Source organism: Mesocricetus auratus, unplaced genomic scaffold, assembly GCF_017639785.1.
Source record: "Mesocricetus auratus isolate SY011 unplaced genomic scaffold, BCM_Maur_2.0 Super-Scaffold_100707, whole genome shotgun sequence".
Classification (NCBI taxonomy): Eukaryota; Metazoa; Chordata; class Mammalia; order Rodentia; family Cricetidae; genus Mesocricetus; species Mesocricetus auratus.
The window spans coordinates 10,759,001-10,773,935 of NW_024429269.1; the positions used below are offsets into that span (position 1 = coordinate 10,759,001).

The following is a 14,935-nucleotide window of genomic DNA, read 5'->3' on the forward strand; positions in this document are numbered from 1 at the left end:
GTATACAGTGTTCTGTCTGCATGCCAGAAGAGGGCATTGGATCTCATTACAGATGGTTGTGAGCCACTACGTGGTTGCTGGGAATTGAACTCAGGACCTCAGGAAGAGCAGCCAGTGCTCTTAACCACTGAGCCATCTCTCCAGTCTTGATGTGCTTTTCTTCTACAGTACTTGTCTGCGCTAATCCAGCTCTTCAAAGGAAAACATTAAACATGGTCTGGAGAGATGACTCAACCAGTAAAACGCTTGCTATACAGCAAGGCTTTGGACCTGAGTTCAGTCCCTTGGAATTCATGTAAAAAGCTGGAACTAGCATTTGTCTCAGATGAGCATTGTTTTTTCTGGCTTGGAGAAGTGTCCCCCAAGGTGCATGTATTCAGGGCAGGTCACTGGGGCTGTGTTCTTGAAGGGGTACCAGTCTTGTCCTCTGGCTCTGGGCTGCCCATCAGATGAAAGGGGCTGTTCTGTCACGTGCTTCTGCCATGATGTACTTACAGTGCTGTCTTAGTATTCTATTGCTGTGAAGACACACCATGGCCATCGCAACTCTTTTTTTTTTTTTTCCTGAGATGGTTTCTCAGTGTAGCCTTGGCTGTCCTGGAACTTGCTCTGTGAACCAAGAGATCTGCCTGCCTCTGCAACTCTTCTAAAGGAAAGCATTTAAATGGGTGGGCTTAAGATGTCGGAGGTTTAGTCTGTTGTCATGGCAGGCAGCATGGTGGCACACGGACAGACATGGTGCTGGAGAAGTAGCTGAGAGATCTACACCCAGATCCACAGGGAGAGCGAGAGTGGGCTTGGGATGGGCTTTTTGAATCTTTTTGTTGTGTTTGTGTGGCCTTGGCTGTCCTGGAACTCACTCTGTAGACCAGGCTGGCCTTGAACTCACAGAGATCTGCCTACCTCTGCCTCCCCATGCTGGGATTCAAGAAGTGTCCTACCAGGCCTGGCTGACAATGGGTGTTTTGAAAATTCAAAGCCCACTCCTAGTAACAGACTTCTTCAAACAAGGCCACAACTCTTACTCCTTTCAAATAGTGCCACTCTCTGGTGACCAAGTATTTGAATCTAGCCTCCATGGTCAAAAGCTAACAAAAAACAACCACCTCCACAGGTATCAGCAGCTCAAAGCAATAAACAGGACCAAGTAATCAGACCAGAACCAAAGAAGCTTCCAGCTGAGATAACCCTTTCCCCACTATAGGTGGGCTATCTCAGGTATTTTGTTATAGTAGTGAAAAAATCTAATCACGTAATTTTCCCATCACTCGCCAAATACCTGGCAGAAAGCAACTTTAGGGGAGACATTCATTTTGGCTCAGTTTGAGAGAATACAATCCACGACAGGAAAGGCATGGTGGCAGGAGGGTCTGGGATGGCAGAAGTGTGGCAGGCAACAGCTTGCTCAGAGCTCAGTGGACCAGGAGACAGAAGCAGCCTATACATCAGTGACTCACTTTTTCCCATGAGGTGCCACCTCCTAAACATTCCACCACCTCCCGAAACACCATCACCAGCTGGGGACCGGATATTCAAAGACATGAGCCAGTGGGGAGCATGTCACATTCAGACAACACTGACTAACACAGCATTCGATACAAATAGCCTATTAACTTTTCTACCTCTGTTCTGTTATTTTTGGTTGTGAGCCCAACCTTTAACGGCTGAGCCATCTCTCCAACCCCTCTACTCCCTTTTCCAAGGTCACTAATTTATGTCTGTTCTCATCAAATCTCTCATTTTTTTCCATAGACACATCTGAGGGCAGTCACCACTACCAGATGAACACTGACTGCTTGCACTCAAAGTCACACAGGCAGGATCTCCCACGATGCATGTTAGGAGCCTTCAGGACGCCAGGTAGTAACTAGATGCTACCTCTTCTCTGCTTTGACAGCAGAGTGCTCTGGCTTCTCTGCTCTGTGGTTCTAAAAGTCTCAACTCCTGTTTGCTCAGCATACTGTAGCTGAGGACCTTTCCCCAGTAGTTCATTGCAATGACTTTGACAAGGTCACAAGAGGATATATAATAATAATAATGTGTAATATGTAGTTATTGCCAAAGTCAAATGAATGAGAATTTTTTTGTATAAAAGATGGAGCTTTTCCTGCCCTTTCTGTCTCAACATATCTTTACCCTCGTATCTATTCTATTTTTTGAGAACTTGTCACACATCTATATCACCCTCCCTCTCCCCTTCTGTCATCCCATGTCCCCCTCTCACATCCACGATCTCTTTATTATTGCTGTATGTATATACTTATGTATTATGCACGCACATATATACACAGATGTATTTATAACCTACTGAGTCCATTAACAATAGTTGTGTTTACATGTGCATGTCCAGCCAGGGCTCACTTGCAGGAGAGTTCATCCTTGGAGGAGACTGATTCTCTCTCTCCATAGGCACAGACTGCCTGTAGCTTTTCATCTAGAGGTGGGACCCTGTGGAATTGTCCCTGTTCACACTGGCACGTCAGCTGGTGATGTCATTATGCTGATCTTGTTCAGGTGGCTATACTGTTGAGCACTCGTGTGCAGTTTCTCCATCATATGTAGAAGACACTTTCTCACAGCATATGTTCTGCTCTTCTGGCTCTTACACTCATCCCCCTATTTTGTGACTTCTCCTGAGCCTTGGGTGTAGGGGTTGCATTGGGGATGTATTAGTTGGGGCTGGGCACCCCACGACACCCTCATATTTTAAAATGTTTCTGGGTGATGTGGCATTTACTTACAGTCTTAGCTACTCAAGAGGTTGAGACACTTGGATCATTTGAGCCCACAAGTTCAACACCAATAGGATGGAGCAGCCAATTCTTTGGATAATCTAGACCCTCACAGCTGGCCTGCCCCAGCCTCACACTCTAAGCACGAGTGGAGTGGGCCAACCAGTCTGGAGACACTGTGCACACACCAGTGGCAACCATTAAACAGCAAGGTTACAGTTTGGTGTTTTCTCTATCTGTTTTGTTATGCTGCCTTCAAGAGAACTGTCTTAATAGTGAGACAAACTACCCAAAGACTAAGCAAATCCTTCCAAACTCCAAGCCATGTAGCTTGAATAAAGATCACACATATATCTTAGTAATTTTTAAGCTATGAAATATAATAAACTCATTACTGGCTCTTTATATATAGTAAGAAAGGTAAATTTTAACACTGTATATACAAACTTTATTGTGGGTGGGCAGATACTATGGTGTTCTAAAAAACTGACTTCTCACTGTGGGTCAGTGTTGCTAGGAAGGTAAGGAAGTCATTGGCCTAATGTAATAGCTTCACAGTTTTTATTTCATAAAAATGACAGCACAAATCCAGCCATCCAGCCTCAGAGAACAGAATACACTATTTAAAGTTTCAGCAGTGTACAAAATTAAAGTTTGGACATCTGATCCCAGGTTTAACATGAGCATTATCTTATAAGACGATTTCTTTCCTTTGGTAAATGACTTATTGGGCCAGGGAGAGTACAGTTGGGAAAGTGCTTGCCTTGCAAGCTGGAGGATCTGGGTTCAAACCCCAGAGCCCCTTTAAAGAAAGCTGGGTGTGGTGGCACGTGCTTATAATCTCAGCACCGGGAAGAGGAAGTGGAGGTAGGCAGACCCTGGGGGTTGCTGGCCGCCCATCACCTACACGGCATGTTCCAGGCCAGAGAGGGACCTGTCACAAACAGGAGTGGAGGAAGGACGGCGCCTGAGAAACAACACCCACGGCTGTCTTCTGGTGTCCCCACACGTGTACACACACACACACACACACACACACACACACACACACACACACACAGAGCATATTAGAGTTTGTATTATTCTGGAAGCAAGTCATCTCCTAACTCTTCATCAGCAAAATCATCTTCATCGATTCTCTTTTTGGCTGCGGTTTTTGGTCTTTCTATTTGAGGGCCCAGCGGATCCACATAGGAGGCATCTAGGTTTCAAAAGAGATCGTGCCATTAGAACAGAGAAAACAAGAAACTTGAAAGCAATCTAGACTCAGTCCAAACCCAATGACTCAGAGTGAACAGAAACCGCTCTTCCGTGTCTGTGACTCCAGTCTGCACAGCCCTCAGCAGTTCGCGGGACACACTTGCCACCTCTGGGTCTTCTTTAGACCAGCTGTGCTGGAGGAGCTGGGCAGGGGGACCAGCACTTGCCTATTTCTTTGTTACTGCTACTTTCATAAGGTTCATCTGTCCCAGGCAAAGCTCTGAGCTTGGCACTCAGTCGTTCACTTTTACTACTGGCACTATTGTTCTGGCCACTATCTGAAAACAAAAATAAAAATTCATTTGTTTAATATGCCAAGGAATCATGACATCACATTGTACATCTCAAATCATATGTGTTTGCCAAGAAATACGAAGTCCGTTTCATCAGAAGCCGACTTCTGGGGGATGGAATTCATGTTTGAAAGAAATCTTTTGTTGGAAATCTCAACATATATAAAATACCACTTGAGTATCTGCAACCTGCAAATGTGTGCTTACTTACAGACTTCAATTTATTTATTCATTTACCTATCTATGTATTTAATAGGTTTTTCTAGACAAGGGTTTCTCTGTAGCTTTGGAGCCTGTCCTAGAACTCAAGCTGTAGACCAGGCTGACCTCGAACTCACAGAGATCCGCCTGCCTCTGCCTCCTGACTGCTGGGATTAAAGGTGTGGGCCACCACCGCCCTGCCCTCATTTTTATTTTTTACATGAATTTATCTCCACTTGCCAGGCATATATAAGGAGGTCAGAAGACAACTTGTGTGAGTAGGTCCTCTCCTACTATGTGGGACTGAACTCAGGTCATCAGGCTTGGTGACAAGTGCTGGCCCTAGGTTGCAATTTTAGAGAAGCTGTAAGAAGCTGAGCGATTGCTCTGAAGATTACAACTGGGAAGAAAGAGCATCCGAAGGATGGTGCAAAACCAGCCTCATCTCAAGGCTGGCGAGGTGCCCTGAAGGTGCGGCACTAGGCTGTTGTTCACTTTGTTTTTTTGAGACAGGGTCTCATCTATTCTGGGCTCAGGCTGTCCTTGAACTCACTCAGGAGCTGAGAGATTCACCTTCAATTTCTCATCTTCCTGTCCTCACTTTCCAAGTGCTGGGATTATGTGTGCATACCACGACACTGGGTTGTTAGCATCTGGGAACTGTACTGCAGGCTGCCTAGGGTGGACAAGAAAACCTGTACCATACAAGCACTGTCTTCAAGCATTTGAAGATGAGTGATTTCCTCTGGGTAGTGAGAAAGATTTTAGCTTACCATCAGGCAGAACTTGTAAAGAATTACGGCTGTCAAAAGATAACATCTACTTGGGAGAAAATACAATTTATGCAACTCAAGATTTTCAGAGACATCAGGTGGTGGCGGCACACACCTCTAATCCCAGTACTCAGGAATCAGAGGCGAGAGGATCTCTAAGTTTGAGACTAGTCTCGTCTATAGAGTGAGTTCCAGGATAGCCAGAGATACACAGAGAGGCTGAATACTAAGAGTGGTAGGAAATATCTGTATTTTTTTCTTTTCTTTCATTTTTTTTTCAAGACAGGGTTTTTCTGTGTAGCCTTCCTTGGCTGCCCTGGAATGCTCTGTAAACCAGGCTGGTTTCAAACTTGGATTCACCTGCCTCTGCCTCCTGAGTGCTGGGATTAAATGTGTGCACCACCATATTCGGCTTGCTCTAGGCAGTTTTATTTTTTGTTTTCAGAAAGGGACTCATAGTATGGCCCTGACTGGCCTGAACTCATTTTTCATCAAGGCTGTCCTTGAACTCACAGAGGTCTTCCTGCCTCCGGGAGAGCACTGGGATCAAAGGTGTGCAACACCACACCTGAACCAGTATTTTTAATTGAAAACGATTGTTTTATTATTGATGTGTATGTGTGATGTGTGATGGTGGTACATACATGTCTCAAGTGTCAGCTCAGAGATGAAGGTCACAATCAGCTACATAATGAGTTCAGGGTCAGCTTGGACACATGAGACCTTGTCGCAAAGACAAAAAATTACTAACCAAGCAACCAAACCCTTGACATCCTTTGATAAACTTTACTTGTCCATTTGAAAACTGTGGCTGGTGTGATGGTAGCTACCCTCCCGGCCAGTACTCCATGGGCAAAGGTAGGTAGATCTGTGTGAGGTCTAGGCTAGACAGAGCTATGTAGTGAGACAGTCTGAAGTAAATAATTAAATAAACAAACAAAAAGGAAAAAAATTGAAAAGCCAGGAGTTAGGTAGGCCCAGGCAGCAATCCCAGGAGTGGGGAGGTGGGGACAGAAGGATCCCTGGAGCTCATTGGCCAGCCTAGTCTAGTTGGCAGAGTCCAGGCCAATCAAAGATCATGTCTCAAAAAACAAGCTTCTGAAGACAGTGCCCAAACCTGAGATCTGGTGTGTGCATGGAACCAATAGACAGAGAACTTCTGACACCTGTCTGTTTACCTGTCAGTCCTGTGGCCTCCATGGTTGTGCGTGTGCGCTTCTGCAGTGACCTGACCTCGCTGCACGTGTGCTTCTGCAGTGACCTGACCTTCATCTTGTTTCTACAGATGAGGAGTTTCTGGAAGCTTCTCCAACAGGGTTCTTTACCTCACCTTTCCCCACACACTCTACATCTTCATCAGCCGTCTGCCTCTGCCTCTAGGAAAGCCTCTTTGAACTCTGTTGTAGCTCCTTACTCTTCTGTAGTCATCCTGTAGCCTCCATACACATGCATGTAGACATGCTGACTGTGTGACATGCAACTGGGATCTGAGAGTTACTGTTAGGAGGCTAAGACAGGGATAAAAGAACTTATTTTGCCCCAGCCAGCTACCAAGGGAATTCAGCACTACTTGGCAAACTGCAGCCAGCATAACAGATGTGAATTTGCCATTCAATTTTGACATTGTGGAAAGACACGTGTATGTCTATCTACGTCTCTGACATAGTGCATCCATGACAGTCACCCTGAACCCAGGCTTCCTGGATGCCACCCGATTCACACACCACGTAACGATAGCTGTCTGGCTGAGAAGGTGTACAGTACAGCATGCAGACCCTCTTTCTATGCATTCCCTACCTTCTGCAGTTGCAGCGCAATACTCTGGTGGGTACTACAAAGTGTGCTGTCTTAGTAACAGTTGCTGAACATTTGGACAAGCTAAACATGCATGCTCTTTCTCTGCCTTAATTTCAGCCCGGCTCCAACTCAGCAGCGCTGGCTTCCTGGCCCTTACTGGCAAGAATATCATCTCAATACACTCACAGAAGCTCACAGCAGTTCTTGATACTGGCTCCATCCTGTCCTGGTGACCAGTAGTAACATTTTAGTGTTACTACTTTTATGTTTGCATCCCTTTTCCTTGTGACAAAATGATCCTTAAAGACATTTTTTAGATTTATGCATATATGTGCACTCCATGAATGCCTGATGCCTGAAACTGGAGTTATGGATGATGTGGATCACCATGTGGGTGCTGGGAATTGGACCTGAGACCTCTTCAAGAACAAGTGCTTTTAACCCTGAACCATCTCTCTAGCACCCATGACAAAGTGATCTTTTCAATATATGGTCTACTTGCTAAACTAAGTAAGGTTCGGGGGTCTAACTATATATACTTCCACTACATGTCTTCTACAAAAAAAACGAATTTGGATTCCCAAGAAAGGCAGTCTTTGCTTATTTAGAAAGAATATGCTTCTCAATGAGGCAAGTAATCATAGAGAATAACTTGGGCTACACACACACCCATCTCTGAACAATGTGCCTAGCAACCTGTTAGCAACCAAGGACCCCAACCTGCACAGAGCTGTATACATACTTGCTTTAAACAAGAATAAATTTCTCTCCTGAGCAACCCTTTGATACTTCTTGGTTTCAGTTGAACACATCCTAAAGTACCATCTGGGAACTTCAGGCAATGGGCCAATCCGCCCTAGACTGGGTTTGGGCACATGTGCAAGTAGGCAAACCGTGTCCTCAAAGTGAACTTTTAAAGAGGATTCTCTACTTATCATCTTATGCCTGTGCATAATTTGGGCATGCGTATGATCAAAATCAGATGCATTATGGGAAGGGACATGCACAGTGAGCAAGGGCTTATGCAATCCAAACCTGCCAGTCAAAAGAGAACCACCTAGCCGGGCGTTGGTGGCGCACGCCTTTAATCCCTGCACTCGGGAGGCAGAGGCAGTCGGATCACTGTGAGTTCGAGACCAGCCTGGTCTGCCGAGCGAGTTCCAGGACAGCCTCCAAAGCCACAGAGAAACCCTGTCTCGAAAAACCAAAAAAAAAAAAAAAAAAAAAAAAAAAGAGAACCACCTAAATCACACCCATACTCACCAAACTCCCCGTACAGTTAAAGTCTGGGAAAGGAAGTCCCAAACAGTAATTAGCCCCTGAGTACCCTCAGTTGGGTGGCCTCCTGTTACTCTTGACGTGTTTATCTCAATTGTTCTAGTTCTTTGCTTTAGTTTTTTTGCTATTCTGTAATCTACATGGGCTTTAATTTCATTCTTAAGTAGGAGGCCAAGAACCTGAAAACATGTCCTTCCCCATTGGTAATATAGAATGAAAATTATTTACCGTGGTTGGTCAACTCAAGGCAGGAAAAAAGTGGTGAAGAGAATATAAACTGCAGTACAATTTTCTTTTGTTAATTTTCTAAATGGTTAGAATAAGATTGAGCGCTTGTTTGTTTTGAGACAGGGTTTCTCTGTGTAGCCCTGGTTGTCCTGGAAGACCAGACTGGACTTGAACTCACAGAGATCCGCCTGGCATGTGTTACCCAGCAAGGTTAAGGTTTTAAAATCAGATTCAACTGCAATCTTTGCCCAAATTGAGTCTATAAGTAATGAAAACAAGAGCAAGGCATGGACAACCTTGCCTTCAGCACCAGTGATGGTCTGGTCCAGATTGTCACAAGTGCACCCAGCACAAAAGGAAAGGACACCACTTATTCTGGGCACCTGATGGCCTGAAGGTACCTTTTATCTTAATATTTCCATGAAGTCATATCCATAAAACATTTTAAACAACCAGTAACATTCCTTGCATTTTTCTCATTTTATTGATTTCTGGGCACTTTCTAATGAACATTATTACTGCCCTCTGGCCGCACCCCTGGAAGTTGTTATGTTAAGGCATCCAAGTCTTAGGGCTCCTAAGGGCAAGATTCTCTCTTAAATGTAGCTAGGAAGCTTGAGAGCAGGTTCTGTCCAGGGTAGGTAGCACAGGCCAAAGAGAACAGAATTACATTTGGAGCTATGTCTAGTTACACTTCATTTATCCTTAGTGTTTTCTACCACAAATAATGTGCTAAATATGTATGTGTATAACTCTCTCTCTCTCTCTCTCTCTCTCTCTCTCTCTCTCTCTCTCTCTCTCTCTCTTCTGCAGAGATGTGCATGGGAACATGTGCACATTTGTAAGGAGGCCAGAGGATGACCTCAGATGTCATTCCTCATCATGTGCTTTGGACTTTGCTTTTTAGAATCAGGTTCCTATTGGCCTGGTAGTCACTGGTTAAAACAGCTGGTTCACTGGCCTGGTAGTCACTGGTTAAAACAGCTGGTTCACTGGCCTGGTGGTCACTGGTTAAAACAGCTGGTTCACTGGCCTGGTGGTCACTGGTTAGAACAGCTGGTTCACTGGCAGCTGCAGGGAGGGGCCCTCGTGTCTCCACCTCCAGCACTGAGATCACGAGCAGGCACCACCACACACAGCTCTTCATGTGGGTTCTGGGGATCAGATCTGGGACCCCTCAGGCTTGTGTGGTGGGCACTTTACAGACCGAGCTATTCTCTCTGCAGCCCCGATTATCTTTTAAGAAATACGACTCCCAAATATAGTAAAAAGTGGAATTCTTCTCCTGTTTTTAGAGCAGCAGTATTTTACCCATGGTGGTGGGGAAGACAAACAGGAAAAAGAAACCATTTGTCATTGACTTGAAGACAGACTGGTGGGAAGAGGTGAAAATCTGCCTGCCTCGTAAGCGAGGGCAAAGCCCTTCCGAAGGTCTCGGGGAGCGCTCCCGGCCCTCTCCCTCTCCAGCATCATCAGCTCAGACTGCACCTCCTGATGGCACAGAGCCATGGATCTACAATCCCAGCGCTGGTGAGGAGGTGGAGGCTGCAGCACTGGTGGAGTTCAGACCTAGTTTGGGCCACATAGCAAGTCCCATGATTGACAGGGCATGGTACAAGGGAGATACTGTCTCAAGAAAGCAAACAAAAAGTAAACCCATTCAAACTCAGAAACAAAACCAAGGAAAACAAAACTCCTGCCGCCTGACACCCTTGGGATCTTTTTAAGGCAATGCTAATTTTCTGAGTTAGCTGGCCTGTCTCTCATGTCCTGTGCAGGGTTAGAGGACACTGTATCGTATCTTGACTCCCTGCAACCTGCTCACTCTAAGAATGCGGGATGTGATTACTGCCTCTGACTGGCCTGAAACTGCTCTTGCCACAAATAAACTCTGTCTCAAAAAACCAAAAAAAAAAAAAAAGTCACCTATCAGCTTCTTGTTTTTGAAAGTGCCTCCTAAAACAATACTTTTCTAAAAAATAAGTCTGTCATTCATCAGAATATGTCATGCCCATTCATCCAAATATATCACGAACACAGTGGCTATGATCCTTCCAAATCTGTTCTTCAAGGATTCTCCTTTGTAAACTATAACTCTGATTCATTAGACATTTAAAAAGTTATTTTTGGTCTTTCTTCCACCCCCAAGAGGACACTGAGAAGACACAGTCTTGCAGTGTGAGGAGTTGTTGGTGTCTAGAAATGCTGAAGCAGACGGACACTCATCTTTACCCAGCAGTGGCTATGGGTCCCACCCTCTCTCCTCTGTTGATCTGCCTACTATGCAGTCAGCTGACCCTGGAAAAACTGACCCTGACAGCCACAGTTACTTGTACCACTTTCGAGAGGAGAGGGAGCCTATGCAAAGAATCAATAAAGAAACAATGATTTAATATTTTGTTTCTGAGACAGAGTTTCACTGTGTAGCTTTGGAGCCTGTCCTGGAACTCACTCTGTAGACCAGGTGGCCTTGAACTCAGAGATCCACTTGCCTTTGCCTGCCCAGTGCTAGGATTAAAGGTGTGTGCCACCACCGCCTGCATTTTATTTTTAAATGGTACTTTGAATTTGAAATGCTTACGTACCTGGCATGTGAAGTGGATCTGGGAGGGAAAGGCAGGCCAGTGACGTTTACTGAGTACTACTATGGTTAGGAACTTGATATGTACTTATTTGTTGGTAGAGAGGAACACTGGGACATGGTGGTACTCACCAGAAACCCAGCACTTTGGAGGCTGAGACAGGAGGATTGAAAGCTGAAGACCAGCTTGGATTACACAGTAAGATCTCTCTCTCTCTCTTTCTCCTCTCTTCCTTCTTTTTCTTTCTCCCCTCCTTCCCTTCTTCTCTCCCTCACTCCCTTTCTCCCTACCCTCCTCTCTTGAGACAGGGTTTCTCTGTGTATTCCTGGAATTTGCTCTGCAGACCAGGGTGGCCTTGAATCTGCCTGCCTCAGCCTCCCGAGTGATGGCACTAAAGGCATGTACCACCACATATGGCTCAGCAAGACCTATTTCAAACAAAGAAAAAGAAAAGCTAGGAAGATCAGAAGCAAAACAAGGGAATAACTGATAAGTCTGTGTGTTGCCAGGTAGTGATGGAGCACGCCTTAATCCTAGCACTTAGGAGACAGAGGCAGGGGGAATATGTGATTTTGAGGCCATTCTGGTCTACATACCAAGTTCTAAGGCAGCCAAGGCTACACTGAGAAACCCTGTCTTAAAGAATAGTTTGTGTGTATGCATAAGCATACAATAGGTATGCATACAGTTTACATATGAGGCCGGCAAGATGGTTCAGCAAGTAGAGGTGCTTGCCTCCAAGCCTGGAAACCCGAGTGTGAGCCCTGGGATGTATGTGGTGGAAGACGAGAACCGACCTCCACAAGACAGGCATGTCCACACATGTAAGCCACCCCCAAATAAGTAAGTGTGATAAAAAGAAGAAGAGAACCGACCTCCACAAGACAGGCATGTCCAAGCATGCATGCCACCCCCCAAATAAGAAAGTGTGATAAAAATAAAATACACACACAGATGTGTATGTCTACTTATAGATGTGTGTGTGTGTATCTGTAAATTAAAACAATACCATTGTGTATATGGGCACACATGCCATCGCACATCTGTGGAGCTTGGAAACAATTGTGGAGTCAGTTCTCTCCAACCTCTACCTGGATTCTGGGGATTGAAGTTAGGTCACCTGCCTTACACGGCAAGTGCCTTTACTCGCTGAGTTACCTTGCTAGCTGTGACAGTTAACTTGACACCTGGAAGCGAGTCTCTGTGAGAAACTGGATTAAGGTTAGCCTCTGAGAATGCGTTCACTGACATGAAGTGAACTACTGCAGGGTGGGCCGTTCCCCACAGGGTTTCCAGCCTGGAGAGAAAGCAGGCTGCGCACAAGCTTGCGTTCGTTCCTTGCTTTCCACTTCCTGACCCTGGGTACAAAGTGACCAGCTGCTTCAAGTTCCTGCTGCTGTGACTTCCCCGCAATGAAGGGCTGTGACTTGGAACTGAGAACTTGAGTAAGCCATCTCTCCCCTAAGTTGCTCTTGTTGAGGTATTTTATCATAGCAGCAAGGAAAACAACTAAGATGTCCCTTCTATAACATTTTTATATTGGATTGTGTGTGATTTAGTAATCTGCTTCTGACATTCCAAAGTAGATTTCATAAACATTTGCTTTCATGTCATTACTGGAGTACTTAGTCCCTGGGTCTAGCATTTCTGTTAAAAGTTATCTCTAAGTCAGGCGTTGGTGGCGCATGCCTTTAATCCCAGCACTCGGGAGGCAGAGGCAGGCGGATCTCTGTGAGTTCGAGGCCAGCCTGGTCTACAGAGCGAGTTCCAGGACAGCCTCCAAAGCCACAGAGAAACCCTGTCTCAAAAAACCAAAAAAAAAAAGTTATCTCTTTAGCAAAGCAGAATGTATTTCTTTACAAGTACGTTCATGTACCTGTACATGTTCCTGCAGTGGCAGGAAACAAACTCAGGAGCATAAGAACATGAGCGTGAGTCAGCACAGTGGCTCAGGAACTTAAAGCATGAGTCTCAGTTCAATCCCAGAAGCCACAGAAAAGCATCAGGAGAGAACCAGCTCTACAAAGTTGTCTTGTGGCTTCCACACGCATCTCATGACACAGGTGTGCCCTTCCATCATACGGAAGCACACAATGAAGGAACAATAGAAAAGAATATGGTGTAGTGCTGGGGCGGAGAGGAGCATCTCCAGTTGTGCTGAGTGAAGTCAGACACCACACTGGCCCTCACTCAGTGGACACCCATGTCAGACACTATTCTAGAAACTCACTTCTCCCTCTTGGCAACTCCATGCAGGTGGGTCCTGTTCTCTCATGTTAGTGACAGGGAACTATGACAGAAAGCTTGGAGACTTGCTCAGGCTCACTTATAATATGTTTTGACAAAGGAGTTCATAGACACCGAGTGAGTTCAGGGACTGGGGAATCTTACACACAGCCTAAGCTAAAGACAGAGGAAAGGCCTATGTTCTCCTGAAAACACAGACCTGTACACAAAGCCACTAAGCTGTTAAGGGAGATGTTTCTGGAGGTGGCTGAGGTGTAAGTAGCTAACGAAGTTTTAGAACGAGGGCATGGACATAGAATCTCACAGCTCAAGAAATGTATTTGCTTAGATCACTGTGAACCAGCACTTGGATAGCAGTACAACACCATCTGACATTACCATCATGCAAAGTTTAGCCTGTGCTGGCTGGGTCTCACACACTACAGACCTGAGTCTTTTCATACATCCAGCAAGCTAAGGAAAGGTTACACATTTTTCAGTGGTTGAAGAAAGGCAAAGAAGAATATATTGGAACATTTGAATATCATGGTCTACAAATCCTTGTCTAATAATTTAGTTTGATGCCCATTCATTTGTATAGGTGTATAGTTGCCTCATAACCCAATGACAGAATGGAATCATATCACTGACATGTGGTCTGTAATCTTAGATTATCCATGCATAGTCTGGCTTGGCTCACAGAATCACTAAGCCAAATGGAATGCCCTGAGGAACAGCTTAACAGTGGGTTCTAACGTGTAAAGTTCTGGATTCTAACACTGAGGGATGTTGGTATGGCATGTCCTCTATCATCTAATGCTTATCCCTAAGAAGACGTATGTGCTGCAAAGTGGTCATCCAGCAAGACCATCAACCTGATCTCTGCAGTGAAGGGCTGCTCAAGGTGCAACTGGCAGTCCCCAGTCCGGCCCTCAGGGCTTGCTGCTCCATAAGAGTGGCCACTTCCTCCAGGTGACTCGGGGGTAATACCTCCTTGTCAAGACTGTAGCAACCACACAATCTAGGAGGAGTCTCTCTATTCCTGGGGGCACAGGAGTGTGGCCTTTTCACTCTCTGCCTGCAATCCCATGAAAATCCAGAAAAAATATTGAAAGGTGTTTTCTGAATAAAAACAACAAAAAACTGCCTGTTTTGGGACTATAATCTCCAAATCAAATTTGGACTTTTACAAAACTAAAATGTCCTTCAGAAAGTTGACTGAAAAGCGAATTTCTGTTCACTGTGTCATAGTGCATTCTTTTCTTTATAAAATTACTTGAACATAAAACAGATACATTTTCACTGGAGGAAGTCACATCCAGGACATTGTCAAAATCACACAAAAAAACAAAGTCACTAAAATTACACAGAGCAAATAAAAAGAGGAATTTAAAAAGAAATCTTAACACAGTACTCCAATGAGTCCACAAGATAGGTAGTGAAGCACCCTGGTGACTGACTCGAGGACAGGGAAGCAGACATGCACAGACGGTCCCTGGCCTCTTACATGAGAAGCAGACATGCGCAGACGGTCCCTGGCCTCTTACATGAGAAGCAGACATGCG

General features: G+C 45.1%; 1 protein-coding gene across 4 annotated transcripts in view; it reads right to left on the minus strand.

The window, feature by feature from the left end:
• Nucleotides 1–3,276: 3,276 nt before the first annotated feature.
• The window catches only part of Ift88 (intraflagellar transport 88), a 94,294-nt gene continuing 82,635 nt past the window's right edge, over nt 3,277–14,935 (minus strand). For 3 of the 4 annotated variants that reach the window (XM_040740628.1, XM_040740629.1, XM_040740627.1), the window contains exons 25-26: nt 4,160–4,270; nt 3,277–3,933 (exon numbers count right to left, since the gene is read on the minus strand). In XM_040740628.1, coding sequence (XP_040596562.1) covers nt 3,812–3,933; nt 4,160–4,270 — 233 coding nt within the window. In that variant the 3' untranslated portion in view covers nt 3,277–3,811. The remainder of the gene's footprint in view (nt 3,934–4,159; nt 4,271–14,935) is intronic. The other variant, XM_040740630.1, reaches the window with a different exon arrangement.